Genomic DNA, 14,878 nt, shown 5'->3' with positions numbered 1-14,878 from the left:
CCGAAATTAAAACTGCATCTAAAAAGTGTGATTCTATTTGCACATTTTATTGGAATCAAAACCATCAATTGAAAAAAAAAAAACCTATAACTTCAGGTAGATTAAATCATGGATTTCAGTGTGTTTGGTTCAATGGATTTCAGTGAGTTTGGTGGGATTTAGGATTAGAAATCTCATTTTGTGATTTGTATCATAGAATTTTTAAATGAGAGTAGTATTTGGTAGGACTTGGTGAAATTTGATATAATAAATGAAATCTTCAAATGAAAATATTTAATGAGATTTGAGTTATATGAACAAAATAATTCATTATGTCTTTTAAAAACTAATTAAATATATCATTTTTTCGAAAAACAATAAATTTTAATTCACATATATTTTATCATACAATTGAAAAAATTATTTTGAAATCAATTTAAATATCTATATATTTTAAAAATTATTTAAATTCTTTTTTTATGATGTTAAATTATTTTTAGTATTAAAACCCTAATTTATCATAATTTGATAATTTTATCTCAGTTTTCTTTTGATAAACTTTTTTTTCATTATTAAAAAATTTATTTAATAATATATATTATTTATATTCATAAATCATTTTTCCTGATATTATGTATAAACCATATGTGAGTATTAATAATTATCAATAAGAAAGAGATTTAAAAATAATAAGTAAAGCATTTTTTTTAAAAACAAATAAAATAAATTTTAACTATCAAACTCAATTCTCAAATGACACTATTCAAACACTAGAACAAAATTATAAATCTATTAAACTAAAAAGTGGTTTTTTGTAACACGGTGTCACAAATTTTTATCTGTGTGATAAGTCAATCTTGTCGACATTCACAATAAAAAGTAATATTTTAACATAAAAAGTAATATTTTTTTATGGATGAACCAAATAAGAGATTCGTCTCACAAAATACAATCCATGAAACCATCTCATACAAATTCTTATCAAAACAAAAATTCACATCTAATTCTAAATCTCATTTTATTTTTCCAAACATCTTGTCACTGAAATGAAAAAGGGTTAGAATTGGGAATGCATAAAGTTTGGATGTGGCAGCAGCAAACACAACAGTGGCAATGTCCCCCCTCTCTATAAATACCAACACGTCTCCCTCTCTCTCTCTTTCTCTCTCTCTCCCCTTTTCATGTTCAGCTAGTGTCGGTCTCCATCAGAACGAAGCTCTGTTTCGCACAAGACAAATCAACCTCGTAAGTTCTTCCTTTTTTCCCTCTTCGTTCTGTTAACAAATAATAAAATCGTATTCCTTCTCGTGCACACGCCAACACCTGTTCTCTCTGAATCGCACGAGATTTTTCGCCCTTTTTTTGGGTTCATTTTTCGCGTTTTAATCGATAGATCGCTAGTGATAAATCCCTTCTTCATGATCTCGTGATGGTCAGAATGTCTTTTTTTGGTAAGCATCTGATTTCACTGGCGACTGGCTGGTTGTTCACCGCCGGCGATTATATATATATATATATATATATCGAATTGTTTAAAGAGTTTTCAGCTCGTTGCAGAGTGTGTTCAGTGTATTAGGGCGGCGAGCATGTGATTGATTATATTAAATCGAAGAGATCTATGAATACAAATTTTAAAAATTTTCAATAAATCGTTTGACTGATTTGTTTACCCCGAGTATCGGAAAAGAAACAAGCGGTTATCGATCGTGTTCTCTGCCCTTTACTTTCCCACGCGCTCGCGAGCGCGTGGTAGGCACGACTATTAAATCTGGGCAGACAGAGAGATGGACGCGCCGCTGATTGGAATGGCGGCAGGATCTGCGGTGTACTTTTTTCGGTTACTTTCGTTTGTTAGTTAACGTGAGATTTATTAACCGCACACGTGTCTGGCTGTGGGGCTCCCTTTGACCTGTAGGCCCACTCTTGGACGGCTATGATTTAGTATAGTTGGTGTGGGGCTGAGATTTAGTTGCGAGGGGGTTAGAGATTTGAATCTCGGGGGATAGAAATAATTTAAAAAACTTAGATTATGATAGAACAAAATCCTTGATAAGATCCATCCATACCTTCCTCGTATTTGATATATTCGCACTTTTGAGGTTTTTCTTAATCCTGGAAACATTTTTTTATATCTTCGAAAATTAAATGCAAATTTTTGAAAAAAATCCCATTTCTTTTGTTTTAATTAAAATATACTATTTCAAGATATGTAATGTATTGAATATAAAAAAATTTGTAATTGTGATTGTATTTGTGTGAGTTTGTACAGGTTTTTAACAAAATTATTTTTCTGCTAAAATTGCCAAATAAGGTAAAATGATTTGGGTAATACATAGTAGATACAGAAATTAGGGGAAAGGAATAAAGAATGGAAAAAAAGGAAAAATAATTTTGTTAACGTGAAACGTTAAATTATTAACTTGATGCAATAGTCATGCCACGCGTGACTCTTGCTTGTTTTAAGTAGGTGTCAACCAACTTTTTTCCTGTGGGCAAAAGTAAACACCTTTTTAGGTCGAAGTTTTGTGGAATTAACTCCTCTAGTTCTAGGATGAATTGTTTGGCTATGGAAGTCAAATGATATTTTAGCGGATCATTGGATAGGGTGATATGCCACACCTTTTGAAAAATTCAACCAATATAATGAAAGTCTTTAGATTGGCGTAGAAATACCTCAACAAACTGTCACACCAATGAAGGATGGGACATATCATTTCCCATTGGATAGTTTGGCTCGACTCTTTGAATTTTCTTACTGTTTCTTTCTTACTTTGTTATGAATTATTTTCACGAAGTTTACCAAACGTACATGTTAATGGTGCGTTCCGTTAATTTCTCGAAGAATGCCATACATGTTCATGGTGTATGGCTCTATCCCAAGAAAGATATTTTGATCTTAAGATCACTATAACTTTAATGTGTTTTAGAAAAAAACTTAAAGCGATTTTGTCTTGTTTTGTTTTAGTTTTTGGAAATGAAGCGGGATCGGAAAGCTAATTCCTTATTTTTCTGAAATAAAAAAAGAAAGATCTTAATCAAATAGATTTAGAAGAAATATATTTTTTTCTGGAAAGATGTATATTTTTTGAAGAATTTTGCTCTTTTAAATCTACTCGATGGTACATACTCATCAGAAGTGCCACTTGTTTCTTTTAACGTTGCATATCTGCAGTTATAATGTTAACTCTATCTAGTATTGCTTTACATTGTACATCTAATCTGATGCATTCTTCCAAGTTCATTTTTTTCTCAAACCCATGTAGTAATTTCTTAATGTTAGTATGAAAAGCTCATCTCTCTCTCTCTCTATATATATATATATATATATATATATATATATATATATATATGTATATATGTTTGTGTTTGTGTGTGTGTGTGTCTTGTTAGGGTAATTCTCCAATCATTCGTCATAAATTACAAGACTTGTAGTAATTCATAGGAAGATGAAAATTATGAAAATGATATAGCAAGTTTACCGTTTCTTACCTGTTTCTAGAGTAGACACTTGCCGCGTAAGTATTTGAGAATCCAAAGAATATTGGTTGATGATTTTTTTTCTTGATGGTAACAATCATTATATCAACACTCCCACCCCTAACCTAGTACATTCAAAATTTGTTGGTTGGTACCCCTTAACAACAAACAATAAATAACTGACTGGCAAATTAATGTGCGTTCATGTCTCATAGCATTCATCTAGTAAATATTACCTTTTTCTTTTCCACTTCTAGGTAGTTTCTAGGATTTGACATTTGCGTGCTATGCGATGGGTTTTTTTGTCGGGAAATTTGGGTTCAGTCCCCAGCCGTCATTTTTTTTTGTGTTCAGTCCCTAGGTACTTTTTTAGTACCACATTTCCACATGAAGTGTACCACATTTCCACATGAAATGTACCACATTTTGTATGACATAGTACCACAATTTTGTGGGTAGGGAGTGAAGCCAAAGAAATTTTTTGATTGGGGATTTTTCAATAACTTCCCTTTTTTGTAGCGATCTGTCAAAGTCAGCTTTTTAAATTTTTTTTAGCAATTCTTCTTTCTTTCCAATCTCTCTAGAAAGCGGCATTGATGCGTCGCACCATAATAACTCGCTCGATTTTAATCTTTTTCTAATAAAATTAAGAATCTTAAGTTGGACATTCCTAGAAGTGACAACTCAATTTGTTTTGCCGCGGGATGGTCAAGTGGCATCAACGAACCAAAAAAAGAACGAGGTTACCGGTTATGTTGTATACACCTCATCCTAAATATATATCTATGATCTATGTGAGCATCGTTGAAGTGACATCCATTAATTAGATATACAATTTTATCATATCTAATATGTGGATGTTATCTAATCGGTATTCATATAAGTGCACATAGTGACGGTTAAGGAGATCATGCATTATAAGTGTGTTTAAAAAATATTTTTTCCCTTTATTGGTTTTTGAAAGTCGAGCCATGGATTATAATTTTTAAATATTTAAAAGTGTTTTTAATTCTTTGTTGTTTAACTCGTGATTGCTGTAGTATTTTTTTACGTGGAGAGGAGAGAATCTAAATCGTTCAGCATTCATTTTCAGGCGAGGAACTAAAGTTCGATTAGTTGAATTTGCATGTGTTTGCTTTGCTTTTATCAAAATTATTTTCAAGTTGTGCCTCCTTCATTTGTGGGCACGTGGTCACACCAAGTAGTATAATAAATACGGTATATATAGTCAAATGATAGATTAGTTTGTTGATGACTCAGCTTTTTCTAATGACATTCATTAAAAAAATAAGTTGGCTTTTGCTTTCTTTTTAAAAATATGGCTAGGATGAAACATGTTGTCCTAGCACGGGTAGTTCAGTTCTTTTCTGAGGGCCCTTGGCCTTTTTCTTGCTAGAACTAGAATTTTGGCTGATAATTTTATGTTGTTTTTAACTCACAATCGCAGGTGCAATTTCGTTGTAGGAGTTGATTTAAAGTCTCATGCAAATGCTCTCCACTTATTTTAATTATTAATGATTCTTGAATTTGTATTAATTTCTTAACCTAAGATTGTTCGTCTCTTTTCCCAAAATCCCTATGTATTTATGTAAAAGTGATTTGTTATGGTTGAAGGGAGAAAGTCTAAGAAAACAGTTGGCTGCCGTTGGAAGAGAAATAATTAGGTAGTTGGGATTTGGGGGGGGGGGGGGTGGCGTGGAGCCATGTGCCTGCATTCATACTTAACTAACCTACATTTAATGCACCTTGGAAATATTCCATGCTTAAATTCAGCTTGTTCACGGGTGTCACCTCAGCAATAATTTCAAGCGGTGGGTAAAATATACTTGATCAATTTTCTTTCTTGGATAGTAGACAACGATGCCATTAATGCATTGTCATGATATCGGTTAGTTGAAAGTAACACATCGATTAAGACCTTAACAAAGTTAATGCCTCGAACGTACATCTTTTCAATTGGCCATGTAATGTTGAGTCACCAGAATCCGACTCAATTGATTTTTAAAAAAATTTGTTTGTTATTCAAATCAAATCGTATTCTAGAAAAATAACTTTTTTGATTTTATAATCATATATGCCTTTTTGTGTGTGTTTTTGTTTTTGTCCTATTGCGTGCTTGCTTTCTAAATGGAAAACGACTATTTATCCTATATATTTGGCGTCCACTATTTTTTAATTAACTTCAATATATTCTTTTTATGGGTTGTCTTTGTCATGCGTGTTTGTTTAAGAGATTTTTAGAGTATAAAAATCTGAATATGACTGACCCATTTTAATTTTAAAATAAAAATACACACCCTGTTAATTTTATATTATTTAGTTTATATAACATATTGTTTGCATTGGTTAAGATGTTTGTGGGACATGATGGTTTTGCATATGGGTTAAACAAATGGGCGATCTACAATACTCAATTCATGAGTGTATTATGAACACCCTACCCTTTTAATTTGCTCCTTGAATTTTTTCGCTCTCGGTTTCGAATCCCCAAATGCTCGAATCGAGCATGCCGTATTTTGATAATTCACCTTGATCACATTAATAGTATATTCTTTTCGTGCAAATTATTGTCAAGTAAATATGACTTGATTAAAAAAAAAAAGTTCGATCTGGGACAGCAGTAAACTTAAATCGTCCAGGCTAAAAGCCCATTGCTCAAAGTAACTAAAATGGGCTCACTACTCTAGCTTGGTAATATCTTTTTAATTATAAATTTATATATTAAAAAATAAACTTTAATCTTGATACTGGATTTTTATTGCAGATAAAGGCATGGTGAAGGAAAATATTCGGAGGCTAATGGGACTTCAGAAAAGGCTTTCTGGCGTCCAAACTAATGGGTCGAGCTCAAACAAAAGATCCGAAACACAGCACAGTGGATTCGGTCTTGAAAAGCCCACCGCGGATTCCTATTATATATCTTGGCTCGTAAGTCCCCGGCCCGGAAAATTATTCATCATCAGTTTAATACATCAATTTTGCATGTATTTTCATAAGAGAGTTAATCATATATATAAATAGGGTAAAAAAAATTCCAGTAACTATTTTTTGGTTTAGCATCACTCACTTTTCAATTTTTGATACTGCTCTAATAACTTATGAATTTTGGCTATTTTGGTCAATCCACCGTCCAATGTTATTTTTTTGTGTCCAGAAGTCTTGTTAGACGATGATTAAAACTAAAGTTGCAAAAAATTTGCAGATTTCTTGTTTTTGAAGGGAAATTAATTTATTTTGAAAACAACTTAACATAAAAAGATCGAACAAATCAAACAAACTTTACAAGTTCTATACATTCTACCAGAATCAATTAATGATTGTGACACCATAAAATGTTTTAATTGTAATATAATCAGGGTTTTTTTGCGAAAAATGAACATTTTGTTATTGCATGTAACAAAATAGTCTAAATTTAGAAGTTAAGTTGAAAACTTAGTGATCCAAAACCATAAAAAAAGACAATTTATTTGACTAAACAAAATTTATGTTTTCAGGAGGAACATCCTTCAGCACTACGATGTTTTCATTTGATGATGAGCGCTACCAAAGGGAAGCAAATAGTCTTGTTTTTAGACTATGATGGCACTCTTTCACCCATTGTAAATGATCCTAACCGCGCGTTCATGACTGATCGGGTAATTTATTTGTTAGACATTTTGAATCCTACACATGGAGCATGTGCGGCCTTACCACCTATATAATTTTATTTAAATTCCATGTATTTGAGTCTTCATTGAATCTTTAGATGCGGTCAGCCGTACGTGAAGTTGCCAGGCATTTCCCTACGGCTATAATTAGCGGTCGGAGTCGAGAGATGGTAACAAGAAATTTGTATATTATTACTCCTTCGTCCTTAAATGTTGGTTCGATTTGATGAACATTTGCGTGTGTGTCATCAGGTTTATGATTTTGTTAAGTTAGATGAAGTTTACTATGCCGGGAGCCATGGCATGGATATAGTGGGACCTCCAACGAACACAAAATCTTACGATGACAAGTATCAGATAAATACACTAAATGAGAAGGGCAATGAATTTACCATTTACCAACCTGCTAAGGAGTATCTTCCCTCAATCAAAAAGGTTATGGCCTTTTTTTTTTTTTTTACTTTTGCCAATTATTTTGAACACTTGTTAGCTTTATTTCCTGCTGGAAATTATTAGTTCCCAGCTAGGATGATTGTCCTGTCCCGACATAGCTTTTGCATGGATATTGTTCTATGTAAGTGAGTGCAATAATGATATCAAGAATAAATATTTGGTATTCAGTCAGATATTACTCCTTTTTTCTTGTCAAAAATGATTTCCGTTTCTTGTTGATAACAGATGCTAAAAGAGCTTAAAAGGAGAACATGTGATGTACCAGGTGCTTTTGTAGAGGACAATAGATTTTGTATTTCAGTGCATTATCGACATGTCTTAGATGAGGTGCATACTCGCAAAATTGTTCAACTTATTAGTATCGTAAGTTGTAGAAATGTTTTTAACATAAATTGAGACATGTACATCCAAATTGTGTAGGATTATGGTATGCTTGAGGAGAAAATACAAGACGTACTTTCAGAGTATCCTTGTTTTCATCTAACATGGGGTAAGAAAGTTATGGAGATTAGGCCATCCATTAAATGGAACAAAGGTGATGCTCTGGTGTATTTGCTTGACACTCTAGGATTTGCTGATTCCACCAACGTCCTCCCAATTTACATTGGTGATGACAGAACTGATGAAGACGCGTTTAAGGTATCTATCCATTATCTCACTGACTCAAAGCGTGTCCTGACCGATGATTTTCGATAGAGATCCTAAACAAAAATCCTTTCATTTGTTCTGTCTTGGTGCGTAGGTACTTCGAAGTAGAGGAGAAGGGTTTCCCATCATAGTATCATCTGTACCGAGACAAACATCTGCTTCATACTCACTACTCGATCCGTCAGAAGTACTGTCATTTTTGATACACTTAGCCAGGTGGGCGGATGCATTTCCCTGATCATTTACAACCAACTATCCACAATATGCAAGCTTTGTTCTTGCATTATTTTTATGTTTGAGATTTAGGTATATAGAGTAAGGGGAAACTTGGAACCGGCTAATTTTTTGAAGCCGCCACCATGTATGTTCCCATTCTCCCATGAATTCATGCTACTATATTGCAGCTCAGCTCTGTTCTATAAGTATTTGGTTATAAAATCTATACAGACTTTTCCCTTTTCTTCTATAATTTGACATTATGCTTGATCTATATACAAACGCTCCGTGCCAAGTGAACAAAGGATGACATTAGACCAGCTAATGGTCAACAATCTCATGCGGAGCCAGAAATATGGCTCCGTCCGGGCTAGAATTTTAATCTCTAAAATTTTTAAATATTTTAAATTGATATACCCGGGCTACTATAATATTATTTTAAAATTATACAAAATTTAATTATAAATTTTTTCAAAAAAATTGGGCCACCCGGGTTAAAGCTCGGGTACGATCTAATGTCCCTCCGCCCTCTCATCGTTTGAAAGGCCGAGGTGTGGTCATTGTCATAACTTGGTTGGATATGGTTCATTTGACTTGTTTTCTGTTATATATAGAATCATCATCATCTAGGAAAGTGGGAAAACAAGAAAATCTCTCAAAACCCTTTGCTTTATTATGCTTTATAGAAGGAACCCGCCAACTTTAAACCACAGATAGGATTATGAAAATGGAACAAAAGATGCAACTTGGAAACTTGGCATGTCCCATGATGGTAACAGTTGTGATGTAAGGCCATCTCCAACGTTGCATCAAAAGGCAGCATTATTGTTAGAGTAGATGTCTTGCAAGCCATCGGTTGGCTAGAGAATTTATTGACTCAAGTGTAATAAACAATCTTTATTTTAATATAATTTACTTTTTAATGGTTTCGTTATATTTTATCTGTATACCCATGCAAGCAGCATAGATAAAGTCCTTGATTATGCTTTAATACAAATGAATCGTAATTCGATGTTGAAACTCATTTGTAAACACTGCATATTCTAAATTCGTTCCTAGTCGATTCAGCCGCCTAAAACATGGATAAAGGTCGCTTGAGCTCGAGACTAGCATCTGTGATGTTGTGTACTGCGTTTCTTGGTAAGGGCATAGAGATGTCCAAACATACAGATGGGTAGTCATATGATGATTATACCGAACAACCCTCCTTCGGACTTCCCAAGTGGTTATCATTCATCGAGAGGATAAGTTCGTGGTTATGATTGTACACCATTAGTCCTTACGACCCGGGACAACACTGAGGCTCTATATGCTAGGGCTGTGCTTTGACTCGTTTACCGGCTCCAGGAGAGTCATCAGGTGGCGAGGTTGGGTACAGTTGCGACACATATAGGAGCCAGTGCATTGTAGTTGGGGATTCACCGCTCACCTACGGGTGTGGATATCCTATGTGATCTAATGAAATAATAGTGCATGAAATCTCTGGCCAGAGTACGAGATGTACGTTAGAGAAGGAGTTCTCCAAATAGTACACGCGATGCCACTATTATAGTTATCACATAGTTATCGAATTAATATGCAACCCTCGATGAACCAATGGTTGCAGATTCGATCGGGATATATGAGATGAAGGGACCGTACTGTACGTTAATCATAATCGACTGGTTCTTGCAGGCACTATCAGTGATACCTAGGGGATCATGGGGCGATGCTACTAGACACTCTTACCATGATCCGATGGGTGCAATCAGAAATGAGTTCGGACATTCTTGATCAAGGTGTTGATGAAAAAATGGGGCTAACTAGGGTAAGCTCGAATAAAGGATTATGTCCTGAATCACAAAGAGTTGTGAACCCACGGCTAGCTGTATCCCTGAACCATTGAGGGTCACACAAGTACTGGATTGTTTGTTCCCGTTGAGAGAATAAATTCAAGAAGTTGAATTTATATTATACAGTAAATTCAATGAGTTGAATTTATGATAATTAAATTTTGAGAAAATAAATTCAAGAAGTTGAATTTATGATATAGTAAATTCACGAAGTTGAATTTAAGAAAATTGGAGAAAATAAATTCAAGGCGTTGAATTTATAAATTTTGATAATTTAATTTATTAAACTCAAAAGTTGGGTTTATTAAATATTAAATTTTGGAGGTGATAAAATTCAAGGAGTTGAATTTATAATTTAAATATTAAATTCAAATGTTGAATTTATAATGTATATAATTTATTAAGCTCAAAGGTTGAGTTTATTAAATAATAAATTAAATATGGTGGGTAATATGTTTTATGGGCTTGTAGGAGTACAAGTCCAATATATTAAATAATTAAAGTTTAATGGACTTTGATTAATTAATTAAACTAGTTGGACTAGTCCAATTAATTAATCAAGCTCATTAATGTTAATTAAATGGGTCCAATTATTTTATTATGGTAATTAGGCCATAGATATTTTATTTAAATGAGAGACCTAAAAACCTAGCCTCCATAAGATATGCATCGAGATTGCATTTGATAAGGCATGCATTTTAGAATCTTAAATTTACTTAATTAATTGGATTAATTAAGTAAATAATGGATTAGAAAGATAATTAGAATTTTTTATTCTAATGGCATGAAATCATGAGAATGTGATTCTCAATTTTAAAACACCTTTTCGGCACTTCCAAGGAGAGATTTTTTTCTCTCGAAAATTCCTTCTCAAAAGGCATGAGTATTTCGGCCGCCATGAATTGTTTTGGAGTTGTGCCGTCTCTCGATTTTTTAATCTCCAACGATAAATCTTTCTACATTTTCTAGTGCAAGTTAGAAGAGGAACAAATCTTCTGGTCGTGGACCTGATTAGAAGAATTGAAGAAAGTTCGTAGGGATTTTCATCAAGAGCTATCTCCGCTAAATTCGGGATAGTTGGAGCCGTGTGATTAATTTGAATAATTACATATTTAATCATAAAAATTATAAAATAATAATAGTTCATTTTTTTAAAATATTTATTTATTTACTTTAATTATAATACTTAAAAACTAATTTTTTTTATGATTTTTAATTAATATAATTGAATACAAATACAAAATTTAAAATATATTAAATAAAATATAATAATTAATATATGTAAAATAAAAAGAATATTTCGAGAATATTCTTTTTGGTGTAAGATTTGAAGTAAACGGGTTGGAGATGAATGTTGTATTTGGTACAGAAATCGCACTATTTTAGTGTGCAATTTGCACCAAAATAGATTTTATGGTTGGAGATGGCCTAATAGGCTACTTGCAATAGATACTAAAGTTTTGTAAATATGGAAGGCCACTAATTCTCCAACTTATAGTCACTTGGAAAAAAAAACATGTAATGAAATACTAAGAATATGTAAAAATAAACTTGGTGTAAAAAAAAATTTCACCATTCTTTAGGAAATTCGGAAACAATTGATTTTTATAAAATATTTTCCTTTTTTAATATAAAAATAGTATAAAAATGAACTTGAAAGCCGCAACAAAAATTGATTTAAAGGGAAATTAATCGAATGCTGCTTTTGTGAAAATATCATCAATAAATGTCTTCTGTCTTGCTCTTGTTTGTTATTCCTCCTTTTTAAACTAGGGCGAGAAAATATTGTGTCATTTTATTAAATTATTGTTCCTTTACATATTAGGCATCAACCTAATGGTGGATATACGTATATATAAACCAACAAAAGTAACACATATTTCATTTATTAATTAAAAATTATAAAAATATTTATCTATCCTTATTGGTATTTTATAATTTATCAAATTATAGGACTTATAATTTTTAAAATTTTAATAAGACTAATAATTTAAAAACTTATATGATATATTTTAAATAGATTGAATAATCTGTGCACGTGAGCGATCATGCACATGAATAACTAAATAAGAAAGTAGTCTACAGAACACATCAGAATCAAAATCAGAATCAAAATCATAGAATGATTCGTCTTTTCCAAAATCTCTCGTTCTTTTTTCTTTAACGTGACATCAACATAATTCTTTTTCCACAACTCGTAAAACGATCTATGCTTTTCCCATACCAACTCTTTGTAAAAATAAATTTTGAAAAAAATAAATAAATACAAGTTAAAGAACAAATCAATAAATGGACTATAATATGAATAAGAAAGAATATACAAAATTTGAATAAAAACGAAAGCGTACCAAACATCGACCCACTTGATAGGGATATATACACAAAATTCTAAACCAACTCAATCAAATTCTGAGCAAACATGAAAATTGCAATTTTTTTAGGACATGTAACTAGTAGTTCGATGATGATGATGATGATTATTATTATTTACGCCCATAAAGAGCCCGGGTCATGAATGACCCGATATATTAAATGGATTATCCAAATCAGAGTCACTCTGCAGGAAGAGTTCATTAGGAGCCGAGCAGGCGGATGCCTGGGACATTTCTCCCCAAGCTACCAGGCGCCCGATCTTTCATGCAAGTTCCTAGGAAGTTTTCTACCCGAGCTACCTCGAGAAGCGCACCTCACTCGAGTGTATTAGTATGAGTTATCTTATTCTTGACAATCATTACTGTCAGAAACACAAGGGTTGACGTGTCAAAATAACTTGTCAGAAACAGGGTATGGGCAGCCATATTACTATAATTAGCAGGTGATAACTGAAAACAAGATAATCATGAGATTTCCTATTATAAATAACAGGTATGTATTTCATTTAAAGGATTCTGGAATTTTGTATCTTCGAGCACTCACATATATCCTCACATATATTGCCATTTTCCTTCATCTTCAGCCTGCTGACTTAAGCGTCGGAGTGGCCATGTCGGATATCTCTCTAGCGCCCATTCACGAGTCATTTTCTTGTTCGCAAGTCAAGTTTGCAACCATATCCCTCGCTCAGTTTCCTTAAATATAACTTTCATCATCATCCGGTGGATTGGCCCAACCCAACTCACCAGATTCACCCAAATATCATCATTGGCTCCGTCTGTGGGAACTTGAGTATAAGTTGTAGACCTGGCTCCTACAAGAAGGACAAATCAAGATACTTCCCGGGCTTCTGGAGATGATGCACTTATATTTGGACAAGGCGGTATTCCGCCCACAAGACCTCCACTTGTCCTTACTTTGTCCCCAAAGGAGTTGGCTCGGATTATATCCGATGCAGTAGAGAGGGCTGTATCAAGGAGAGACCCTTCTCATCATGCTACACAGCATGAAGGAGAGCAGGAGCGATAACAGGAGGTGAGAGAGGAGGAAGTGAGGATGGAGGAAAGGGAGTCCAGTGCCGGTTCTAAGTCTCATACTGTGGCCGAGGAGTTGGAAGAATTAAGGCAGAAGATGAAGATCCTAGAGGGACAGATGGAGAGTCGAGTTCATGCTCGAGCCGCCACTAGAGGATGCCCTTTTGTTGATGCTATTATCCGGGAACCTCTTGCCGGGAATTTTAAATCGGCCAAAATCAAGGATTATGATGGCAGTGTTGTAAAGCCCAAAATCAGTAAACGTAAATCCCATGCATTTATTTAATTGTTAAATCATTTATTTAAGTTTAAAATGATTTTAGTGACCGCATGTTTTATGAAATTACATTATTTTAAATTATTTATGTTTATGTGATGCACGTTACAAGTTTTCTCGAGTTTCGTGTTTCAGGCGATTATTCGATGCGGGATCGAGGAGAAGAGACCGGTGACGATTTTGGCAATTTTAAAATGTGGTAAATTATTTTAAGTTTAGATTGGGAGGATTTTAAGTGATTTATAAGTTTTAGTACTTTAAAAGCCTAAATTATTTATTTAAGTGATTTTAGAATTTTAAAACTTTTATAGTTATGACACTTGTGCAAGTTATTTTAAATTTAGAGATTTATTATAATTAGGGGAGAGTTAGTATTTTAAATTTGCTTGTTAATTATTAATTAAGCAAATTTTTATCCTAATTAACACTAATCACACGCACACACACACACACACAAAATCGGCTAACACACACACACACACTTCATTATTCAGATTTTTATATTTTGAAAGATAAAACCTAGGGTTCTTGGTCTAGAGAGCAGCAGCCCCCTTCCTCTGATTTTCCAGCAAGATTTCGTTGAGTTTTCTTCGAAGTAAATCGTGCCACGTTCGTCCCGGATCATCCCTCGCTTCCTTCCCGCGTCGGTATCGTCGGTTCGGTAAATTTTAATATCAAAAGGCACGTATATTCTATTTTCCCTGTAAACGTCGATCATGTCATAGTATGCGTTGCGATGTTTTTATGTGTGAAAATACATGTGTGATGTGTAGAAGTTTGAGCAATGATTTTGAATCAATTTTGAAACGGTTTTTGGATCACAAATCACGATTTTTGCTGTCATTTTAAATACTGCAATTTTTCGGTCGCTTTTCTGGAAAATATTTCAACATATGAAGCGTAAATGTGGGGACCCGAACTTAATTCAATTCTTAATCACTT

At 33.4% G+C, this 14,878-nt stretch overlaps 1 protein-coding gene across 2 annotated transcripts; it reads left to right on the top strand.

Moving 5' to 3' along the window:
• Positions 1 to 1,132: 1,132 nt before the first annotated feature.
• On the top strand, positions 1,133 to 8,680 carry LOC140817503 (probable trehalose-phosphate phosphatase D). Of its 2 annotated transcripts, XM_073177222.1 has the most exons (8): positions 1,133 to 1,224; positions 6,221 to 6,384; positions 6,951 to 7,091; positions 7,202 to 7,273; positions 7,356 to 7,538; positions 7,782 to 7,883; positions 7,977 to 8,195; positions 8,299 to 8,678. In XM_073177222.1, exons 2-8 carry the CDS (start codon positions 6,229 to 6,231, stop codon positions 8,440 to 8,442), a joined length of 1,017 nt encoding a protein of 338 aa, XP_073033323.1. In that variant the 5' UTR covers positions 1,133 to 1,224; positions 6,221 to 6,228; the 3' UTR covers positions 8,443 to 8,678. The 2 variants fall into 2 exon arrangements, with proteins under 2 accessions (XP_073033323.1, XP_073033324.1); XM_073177223.1 differs by lacking the exon at positions 7,782 to 7,883 and having other exon boundaries at positions 8,299 to 8,680.
• The last annotated feature ends 6,198 nt before the right edge of the window (positions 8,681 to 14,878 follow it).

Source organism: Primulina eburnea, chromosome 16 (genome assembly GCF_022965805.1).
Source record: "Primulina eburnea isolate SZY01 chromosome 16, ASM2296580v1, whole genome shotgun sequence".
Classification (NCBI taxonomy): domain Eukaryota; kingdom Viridiplantae; phylum Streptophyta; class Magnoliopsida; order Lamiales; family Gesneriaceae; genus Primulina; species Primulina eburnea.
This window is presented reverse-complemented; position numbering and strand designations above follow the sequence as displayed.

Bases quoted from the DNA above. Each gene is read 5' to 3' on its own strand.
- LOC140817503 (XM_073177222.1), top strand. From the start codon at position 6,229: ATGGTGAAGGAAAATATTCGGAGGCTAATGGGACTTCAGAAAAGGCTT. The intron at 6,385-6,950 runs GTAAGTCCCCGG...TTATGTTTTCAG, and splicing joins CCTATTATATATCTTGGCTC to GAGGAACATCCTTCAGCACT. The intron at 7,539-7,781 runs GTTATGGCCTTT...TGTTGATAACAG, and splicing joins ATCTTCCCTCAATCAAAAAG to ATGCTAAAAGAGCTTAAAAG.